Genomic DNA, 9,988 nt, shown 5'->3' on the forward strand with positions numbered 1-9,988 from the left:
TGGTTTCTACAATATCTATAGGTACTATAATAAAAAATAGAGGTAATATAGTTTCTACATACCATCTTATAGCTTTGCTTAAAGTTGGCATTACATTATATGCTTGGTACGATCTTCTAAACTTAATAATGGAGCAGGTACACCTTAGAATTGGCATTACACTATATGCTTGAAAATATAAGCAACATATTTTAACCAATCTCCAAAATTTCATTTCGGCACTATTTTTTTTTTTTTTTGTTAGAGAACCTCTCCGAGGCAGGGCCCTTTGGACCCACCCCTGTAAAGTAAATTCTGATCCCATGCACCGCATCCTCAGAAGTTTTACTACATAAAACCAGTTAAATCGCTGACTTTTCATCAGGGGATGTGATCCTAAAGGATTATTTACACCCATGAGGTATTGAACCTTGGACCTTGGAGGGAGTAATACCCCAAAACCAAAGCATTCACCACTTGGGTCTACCCCTTGGGGTTGGCACTAAATAAAGCATTCATAAGAACTAAAGACTTGAAAGATTACAACTTGGTGGCTTGGCTACAACTCTGACTAGAAAGATTTAAAGTCATTGGTTTCTTAAACTTTGACTAGAAAGAATACAACTTGGTGGCTTGCCACGGTCTCTCTTTCAGTGAAACAAAGGAAAATTAAGAGCAGGTACACCTTCTAGCAAATTTGAAAAGTTGACAAGTACATGCTCTAGATCTTTGGAAAAGGAAATCATGTAAGTAAAATCATATGCTTTCCTAACTGAAATTGGTCATGTCGGAGAATCAACCATGCAAGATTTTTCCAAGCCATCAACCGATTGAGAAAAAATTCCCGCACAAATTTTCCTGCAAATTGGGAAGAAATAGATTTCAAGGTAGCAACCTAAAATTAAAAAAAAAAAAGTGTTGCGAGTTGATGAACCAAGAAAAATAAAACTTTCCAACAAAGTGTTAAAGATCCAATCATTGATTCAAAAGTCCTAGGACTGTTGAATACTAATTTGGTTAAACCTTTAACTCTCAGGATCATAACATTCCATCACGCTACCGAGTTCGACGTCCACGGCGGCCCACTCTATCAACATTGATCCGGTGGTAGCCTTTTCCCTTTTAGCAGCTTCACTCACCTATCAGTATTCAATGACTTAACACTATGCTCATATATAGTACCAAAGCATTTTAATCTAACCTATAGGTCGCCCCCTCTGTGACTTGAACCTGTGATGTGGTCCCTATTCTGATACTAATTGTAAGCTTCAACTTCCTACACTGCAAGAACAAGAGAAACCCATGCCACTAAACACAGAAAACCATCAACACAGAGAAGTGACTGAACAAGATTCTATTGATAAATCTTGTGGAGAAATTTTGAGGAATTCTCAACCTCCAAGAACCGAACTTTCAAGATCATCAACTAACTGCTATGAAAAAGGCTCTAATAGACTTGGTTATGGCCTTACAAGTCTGATTTGGGCCATCAACATATGATGACCCAATGGAGGCATTGCAAAGTTAAAACAGACTTCTTCTATTACTTTGTATAAATCACAGTTTGAAACCTTGTCTAATAAATTGAAAGGTTTATCTGAGAGGCAAACTTAGTTGCTTATTCAGTGGGTTAAAAGAAGAAATCAAATTGCCAGTTAAAATGTTCAATCCAGTCAATCTAGGCACTGCTTTTGGGTTGGCAAAAATCCAAGAGGAATATGTTTTATCCTCGAGGAGATCTTGGAAGTATAATGTTAATTTTGGTAATAAAGGGGTTGTTGATAATGTAGCACGTGTAGCCAGCAGAGTGCAAAGAATCATGCTTCAATTAGGAAGGTTACTTCTTATCAGATGGATGAGAAAAAGAAAAAAGGATTGTGTTACCAGTATGATGAAAAGTGGAACCAAAGTCATGTGTGTAAGAATCTAAAGGTGTGTACTTGTTGCATGTGGATACTAGTTTTGAAGATGAGATTCCACAAGATGTGGGGGAGTTAATACTAGAAACTAATGCAGTTCTTGAAAAGGGGTCTGAAAAGCTTGAGGTTTCAATTCATGCCATTTCTGGTTGTACTAACAGTAATGCTATGAAGTTGTTGGGTAAGATTAGTTCATTTTCTGTTGAGATTTTGGTGGATTCAAGAAGTACTCATAACTTCATAGATCCATTGGTGGTGGAGACAATAAGATTGAAGGTAGTGAAGGATGTGGGTCTCCAAGTAAAAGTGGCTAATGGTGTTAAGATCCTTAGTCAACATAGATGTGAAGAAATTGTCAAAATCCAAGGTACTCCTTTCCATGTACTTAATCTTGGAGGGTATGACATTGTGTTGGTTGTTCAGTGGCTCAAAACATTGGGTCACATTTATTGGGATTTCACCAATATGACCATGCAATTTGTGGTGAATGGCAAGAAGCTTTCTTTGCAAGGGCTAATTTCTGAGTCAGTTGCAGTACAGCCTGTGTTGAGTTTATTGAAGTTTTCTTTTGTGAGGAAACAAGGTTATTGTTAAATGTGGAGACATGTGAGGTCAGTGATCAATTACATAATGAAGTCTAAGAGTTGCTTGGCCAGTTTAAGTTTGTCTTTGAAGAACTAGTGGGTTTACCACCACTAGAGCATTTGACCATCAGGTTATGTTGAAGGATGGAGCTTAGCCAGTTTCAGTAAGGGCTTATCGTTATCCTCACTATCAAAAGTCTGAGACTGAGAAGATAGTGTAGGACCTACTCAGTAATGGGGTTATAAGACATAGCCAAAGTCCATTTTCTTCACCTGTGTTGTTGGTGAAGAAAGCTGATGGTAGTTAGAAAATGTGCATTGACTATCGAGCCCTTAATAATGAAACCATCAAGGACAAGTTTCCTATACTTGTCATTGATGAGCTCCTAATGAGCTTTATGGTGCCAAGATTTTTTCTAAACTTGACCTAAGGTCAGGTTATCATCAGATAAGGGTGAGAGAAGGTGATATTTCTAAAACTGCATTTATAACTCATAAGGGCAAATATGAGTTCTTGGTAATATCATTTGGGCTTACCAATGCACCTGCCACATTTCAAGGCTTAATGAATCATGTTTTTAAGCCTTTCCTTAAAATGTTTGTGTTGGTATTCTTTGATGACATCCTGGTTTATAACTAAGATTTTTCTCAGTATCGTACACATTTAAGAGCAGTTTTGATTGTTTTACAGCAACATACCTTGTTTGCAAATAGATCTAAATGTAGATTTGTTGTTCCTAAAATTGATAACTTGGGCCATATCATTTATGGAGAGAGAGTAAAGGCTGATCCAGCCAAGATTTCTTCAATGCTTGACTGGCCAATTCCAAAAATAGTGAAGGCATTGAGAGGTTTTTTGGGCCTTACTGCTATTATCAAAAGTTTATTAAGCACTATGGTTCTATAGCTTCACCACTAACTGAATTGTTGAAGAAAAATGCTTTTTCCTGGTCTAAGGAAGCTAAAGTAGCTTTCATACAATTGAAAACTGTTGTGTCCCAGCCTCCTGTGCTAAGGCTACCAGATTTTTCAAAGGAGTTCACTATTGAATGTGATGCTTCTGGAGTTAGTTTGGTTGTTGTCTTGATGCAAGAAGACCAACTAATAGACTTCTTCAACAAGGCTTTAAAAGGCAAGGCCTTATTACTTTCCACGTATGAAAAGGAACTCCTGACTTTGGTACGTGTAGTGGGAAGATGGAGGTCATACCTGTTGGGTCAAGCATTCAAGATCAAATTGCCAGCAGGCATTGAAACACTTATTAGAGCAGAATGCAGCAACTAAGGCCCAGCAAAAATGGATTTCCAAACTTATGGAGTATGACTTCAGAATTGAGTATAAGAAGGGTAGAGACAACAAGGCAGCATATGCTCTTTCAAGGAAAATGATGGTTGAGTCAGCTACACTAGCTCTCATATATTTTCCTACACCTATTTGGTTGGATGAGTTTAAATAAAGTTATGCTCTCTCTGATGATCTCAGCAGTATTGTCACTGCATTGCAACAAGGGGCTCAAGCTCCTAAGGACTATTCCTTATAATAGGGTCTTTTGTTAAGGAAGGTTAAGCTGGTTATAGTACCCTCATCCCCATTCCAGCAGAAAGTTTTGCAATATATCCACCATAATCCAGAAGCAGGTCATGTTGGGTACTACAAAACTCTACAGAAGGCTAGGCTAGATTTTTATTGTCATGGTATGAGAAAAGATATCAGGAGATTAGTTAAGGAATGCCAAATTTGTCAAATGAATAAGCATGAAACAGTGCTTCCAGCAGGACTACAGCAGCCTTTGCCTATTCCTCAGACTCCTTGGGTTGACATTTCTATGGATTTTATTGAAGGTCTTTCAAGCTCTAATGATATGATTGTAATTTTGACTGTGGTAGACAGATTGACCAAGTTTGGTCACTTTTTTCCTATTGCACATCCTTACACAGCTAGCAAAGTAGCTAAGGTGTTCTTTGTTGGAGTTTTTAAGCTTTATGGATTGCCTAAATCCTTGGTCTATGATTGTGATGTGGCTTTACTAGCCAGTTTTGGAGAGAACCATTTAAGATGCAAGAAACTAATTTGGCCTTCAGCTCAGCTTATCGTCCTCAATCTAATGGCCAAGCTGAAGCCTTAAATAAGTATGTGGAGGGCGATTTCAACTAATATATTGGCACCAAACCAAAGAATTGGAGTGCTTGGTTACCAATGGAAAAGTGGTGTTACAACACTACTATGCATTCATCTATTGGTATGTCTCAATTTCAAGCACTTTATGGAATTCTTCCTCCTAAGTTGCTGACATATGTTCCAGGAACTACTGCTAATGCTGCAGTAGATCAGCAACTGAGATCACGTGATGAGGTGATTTCTCTTTTAAAAGAGTATTTGAAAAATGCTCAAAATAGAATAAAGACATATGCTGACAGGAAAAGGATTGAGAGAGTTTTTGAAGTGGGTGATTGGGTTTTCCTTAAACTACAACCCTATAGACAAAAGTCTGTGGCAATGAGGTGAAATATGAAACTGGCTTGTAGATATTATGGCCATATTTAGGTTCTTAAGAGGATTGATAAGGTGGCCTATAGATTAGACTTACCCTCCTCAGCGAGAATACATCCTGTTTTTCATGTATCTTGCTTAAAAAAGAAGCTTGGAGATCAAATTTCCCCATTGCCTAGTCTACCTCCTATGGACAGTGATGAAAATGTGCAGCATGAACCTGAACTCATACTGGAAAGAAGAATGAGGAAAGTGGCAAATAATGCTTCAACTGAAGTATTGATTAAATGGGTTGGGGCACCAATTGAAGATAGCTCTTGGGAGTTGTTATGGAAGCTCAGTGCTCTATATCCTCATTTAGTAGGAACAATTCTGTAGTATTGTCACAGGTGCCTTGTGGGCAAGGCCTTGAAGTGGTGGAGATTGTCACAGGTGCCTGGTAGAGGCCTTGAAGTGGTGGGGGTTTGCTGTGAAGGATGCTTCAATGGTATTAATGGCCAGAGATGATGAGGAAGGATTAAGAAGATTAATGAAACTGTTTGTTTTAGCAGTAGAAGAAAGTGTGCATTTTATTCTATGTGCTTTGCATTTAGAGTTTAGTTTAATGAAATGTTGCGTTTTAGTTGTGATAAGGATTGTTGCGTTTTACTTTTACTTGAATGCGTTTAGTGCAAAACATTGTGTTTTGAAGGTAGTTGTAGTCTTCTGCGTCTTTATAAGTAGAAGGAGGGAAGGGTTAGTGATGATCTTGAAAGTTCGGTTCTTGGAGGTTGAGAATTCCTCAAAAATTCTCCACAAGATTTATCAATGGAATCTTATTCAGTCACTTCGATGTGTTGATGGTTTTCTATGTTTAGTGGCGTGGGCTTCTCTTGTTCTTGCAATGCAGGAAGTTGAAGCTTACACAAGGTAGCACCCAAATTTTCCAACAAGTGTTGCGAGTAGCTGAACCAAGAAAAATAAAATAAAAAACCCTAAATACTCGAGCATCCCGAAATTTGCACAAGAAAAAAAATCCAAAATCATACCAACATGCTTGAAAATTTTAGATTTCTTCCACTAAAAACTTTTACATAGCTTATTAGAAGGAGAATAGAGAGAATGAGAAAGAAGAGGCTGAAGCATACCCAAAACCCACTTGAAAAAGGAGAAGCGACAGAGAGAATTTTTTTAGAAACTTTACCTCAGGCAGGCAATGGGATGCTTGAACCGTGTTGTAGATTTGAAGCACTTCTAATGTAAATCGTGGTCTATGAGATCAACAAGCAAAACCAGTCTGTGAGGAAGGGAAGATGGCACGAAATAAACGGAGGGGCTAAAATGAAATAAAGGTAAATTCGGCAGTGGAGAAAAAAAAAGTAAAAAGAGGGAGAGAAATGAATTAAAAACTTAAGTGCTGCTAGGGTATCACCTAGTAGTAACCGTTTGGCGTGCTGTATGCAAAATTTCACTTTTTAATATTTTTTATTTTTTTAATATTTTTAAAAAATATAAATAAAAAATATCAATACACCAATAGTCATTTCCTTAATCAGTAAGTAAAAGAAAAAAATTTTAAAAAAATTAAATACATGAGCGGTCAAAATGAAGGAGCAAAATGGAGCGACATAATAGTATTATTCTACAATATATTATCAATATATTATTATATATTATATATAGTATATATAATATATCAAAAAAAGGGGACCAAACTTGATCGGAGCCAGTAAAATCAGAAGTACCGATTTAAAGATGTAATTGGTGTGGTATTGATTCTTCAAATCTTAAAACTATTATATACTGGTTCGGTTATAAAATATGTTCAAAACGGGATCGAACCGGACCGGTAGATCTATAACAGAGGCCAATATTTGTTAGTAAATGAATCTGCAGATGAGACCACCAATATTTAAATGAATTTTCAATATAAGAAAAAGTCGTTCAATATACACTTTCGAAAATAATTGACTATAAATTTATATAATTTTAAATTATCCAACAATTTTAAAGGTTAAGAACATTTCACATTCTTTCATTCATGACATTTTGTCTTCTTTCCTTTCTATTCAACCACATCATCCATTATATGTTAAATGACTACATTTATCATAATCACAGAATCATGCTTAAACAACTTCACACAATCTAATTATAAACAAAATTACAACATCAAATGATGTTCTTTATTTTTGATTTTGTCATCCTCAATAATCATACTAATTATGGGTCGTATTAAAAGCAGTTTTCTTAAAATATGTTACCTCGATAATTGTGATTGAGGGGGAAAAAAAAAATCTGCTATCTGCTTGTTTCCAGGCAATCATGAGTCCATTACATGGCCCCAAAAAAGAAAAATGATCTGATACTAAGAACTCTCCTTTCCCATGACATAGCCAGTTAGTGGTAGCCACAGCTTAAAAAAAAAAAAAAAAAAAAAAAAAAAAAAAAAAAAAAAAAAAAAAAAAGGAGTTAATGGTCGCTAGACGGTGCAAATATAAAACCCACGTGGCATTTTTAGGACTGTTGTTCTAAAGAATCCACTTTTCAAATTTTTAGTGGCTCATAAAATTCACATCCGCAGCAAAATCAACATGTAGGATAAGATGTGTATATAATGCGGCACAAGCTTGCTCTTCCCTCCTCCAAACCTTATCTGCAATATGACCATTTCCACTTGTTCAGACTGGTCTGTAGCTTGCATTAACTCTTGCAGGAATTCCCACAGATTTAATTTGATCCCAACCTGCAAAACCCTTCCTTTTTTCTCTGTAACACGCCCAAGATTCCTAAACTTCGATGTTTACTCCTCGGGTTGCTCATCTCCAACATTAGAAGAGCCCTCTAATAGCTTGCCCGTCATCGAGTTGAACCTCGAGTTTCCCGATTCCGAACGATGCCAAAAACCCGATTGTGGTAATTTAAATGATATTTTACGTGGGTTGTTTGCAGATCCCCAAACCCAAGAGCTCGCGTACGAATACTATGAAAAAGTTAAACAAAGGCCGGAATTTAGGCCTGAGAGATCGACGTTGAAGCATGTAATCAGGTATTTGTTAAGTTCAAGTAAATGGGGTCTGATTTTACAAGTTTGCGAAGATTTTAGGAATTATCAGGTGTTTCCGGATAGCTCCACCTGTTCTAAATTGATTAGGATTTGCATTAGAGCTAGAAAATTCAAAATTGTCGAGACTTTGCTTGAAGATTGTAAAGCTAATGGTGAAGTCTGTGTCTCGGCCTTTGTTTCTGCAATGAGTGGCTATAACAAGCTTCATATGTATCGGAGCACGATTGCAGCATTCAGGCGAATGGAATCTTCTGGCGTTCTTCCGGATTTGAAATGTTATTGCCCTATCATGGAAGCTTATGCGAAAACCGGGGATTCTGAGAGAGTGGTTGAATTGTTTCGTGAACTTCAAAGTACGCAACTTGATTTCTATTCATCACCATTCTGCGGTCAGATTTATGGAATTCTCTGCAAGTCTCTAAGCGAATCAGGAAGAGCTTTTGAAGCTCTCGAATACTTCCAAGAAATGACAAAGAAAGAGATCATCTTGAAGGATTCTTCGGTTTACTCTTCTCTGATATGTTCGTTTGCGAGAATGAGAGAAGTCAAGGTGGCCGAACAACTTTTGGAGGAAGCAAAAAGCAAAAGAATGTTGAGAGATCCTGAGGCGTACTTGAAACTCGTGTTGATGTATGTGGAAGAAGGGCAAATGGAGAAGACTCTTGAAATTGTTAAGGCGATGAGAGACTGGAGACTTAGAATTCCCGACTGCATATTCTGTGCAATTGTTAATGGCTACTCCAAGAAAAGAGGGTTTCAGGCCGCAGTTAAGGTTTATGAGGAGCTTATCTCGCAGGGCTGTGAGGCAGGACAAGTTACCTATTCATCAATAATAAATGCCTACAGTCAACTTGAGCTATATTCAAAAGCAGAAATGGCATTTTCCGAGATGGAAAATAAGGGTTTAGATAAATCTGTGGTAGCTTATTCCAGCATTATTGTAATGTATGGGAGGATGGGAAGAGTTAGAGATGCAATGAGAGCGTTGGCCAAGATGAAAGAAAGAGGGTGTGAACCCAATGTATGGATTTACAACTCTCTGATGGAAATACATGGGAAGGCCAAGAATTTGAGGCAGGTTGAGAAGCTTTGGAAGGAAATGAAACGAAGAAAGGTTTGTGCAGATAAGATAAGTTACACTATAATTATCAGTGCTTATGGTAAGGCTAGGCAGTTCGAGACATGTGTGAGATATTACAAAGAGTTCAGGAGCAATGGAGGAGTCATTGACAGGGTGATGGCTGGAATCATGGTTGGAGTTTTTTCAAAGAGTAATCGAATTGGTGATTTGTTGAAGCTTTTGCAGGATATGAGATCTCAAGGAACAGAGTTCGATGGCAGGCTTTATAGTTCAGCTTTGGCTGCATTAAGGGATGCTGGTTTGCAAGTGCAAGCCCAATGGTTGCAGGATTGCTTTGCCTCCAAAATGAACCTAAATAGTTGAGACAAGAGGTTCTTGTAAATATTGATGGCTTCTCTGAATTGTGTGTATTAAAATTGTTATTCTTTACCATTGGAATCAGATTAAATATAGCTTTAAGATCCTAATTTTCTTACCTATTTGTATAGTACTAAACGAAATCATGACATGAATGCACAGAATGAGATGATTGATGTCAGTTGTCAGTATAAAATATTTTTGATAGCACATAAACTAAATGGTTACAGAGATATTATGCTTGTGATGGACCAATTTAAATTTAAAACTAGACTAAAAATATTTAACAAATTATTAAAATATGGTTTGGTCAAGAGGTTTAAAAGAGCATTGGCATCAGCTTAATCTTTTTTTTTTCTTTTTTTTGGTTAAAATTTAACTAGAATTGGCATCTTTGCAACTTTACATAATCTAGTTCCTATGTATCCCACATTAGATTATCTATAATGTGAGAACCGCGAAGGAAACCTTAGAAGAGCACACGACTTTGTGCCAACCAAAATATAGAAAAAAAAAAAATCACGAACTTCCA

The 9,988-nt window shown here is 37.0% G+C and overlaps 1 protein-coding gene across 1 annotated transcript; it reads left to right on the top strand.

Annotated features, from left to right (window-relative positions):
• Positions 1 to 7,578: 7,578 nt before the first annotated feature.
• On the top strand, positions 7,579 to 9,566 carry LOC121255992 (pentatricopeptide repeat-containing protein At5g13770, chloroplastic). The gene has a single exon (XM_041156568.1). It carries the CDS (start codon positions 7,615 to 7,617, stop codon positions 9,460 to 9,462), a length of 1,848 nt encoding a protein of 615 aa, XP_041012502.1. The 5' UTR covers positions 7,579 to 7,614; the 3' UTR covers positions 9,463 to 9,566.
• The last annotated feature ends 422 nt before the right edge of the window (positions 9,567 to 9,988 follow it).

The sequence above is a fragment of the Juglans microcarpa x Juglans regia genome, chromosome 3D, assembly GCF_004785595.1.
Source record: "Juglans microcarpa x Juglans regia isolate MS1-56 chromosome 3D, Jm3101_v1.0, whole genome shotgun sequence".
In the NCBI taxonomy this organism is placed as follows: Eukaryota; Viridiplantae; Streptophyta; class Magnoliopsida; order Fagales; family Juglandaceae; genus Juglans; species Juglans microcarpa x Juglans regia.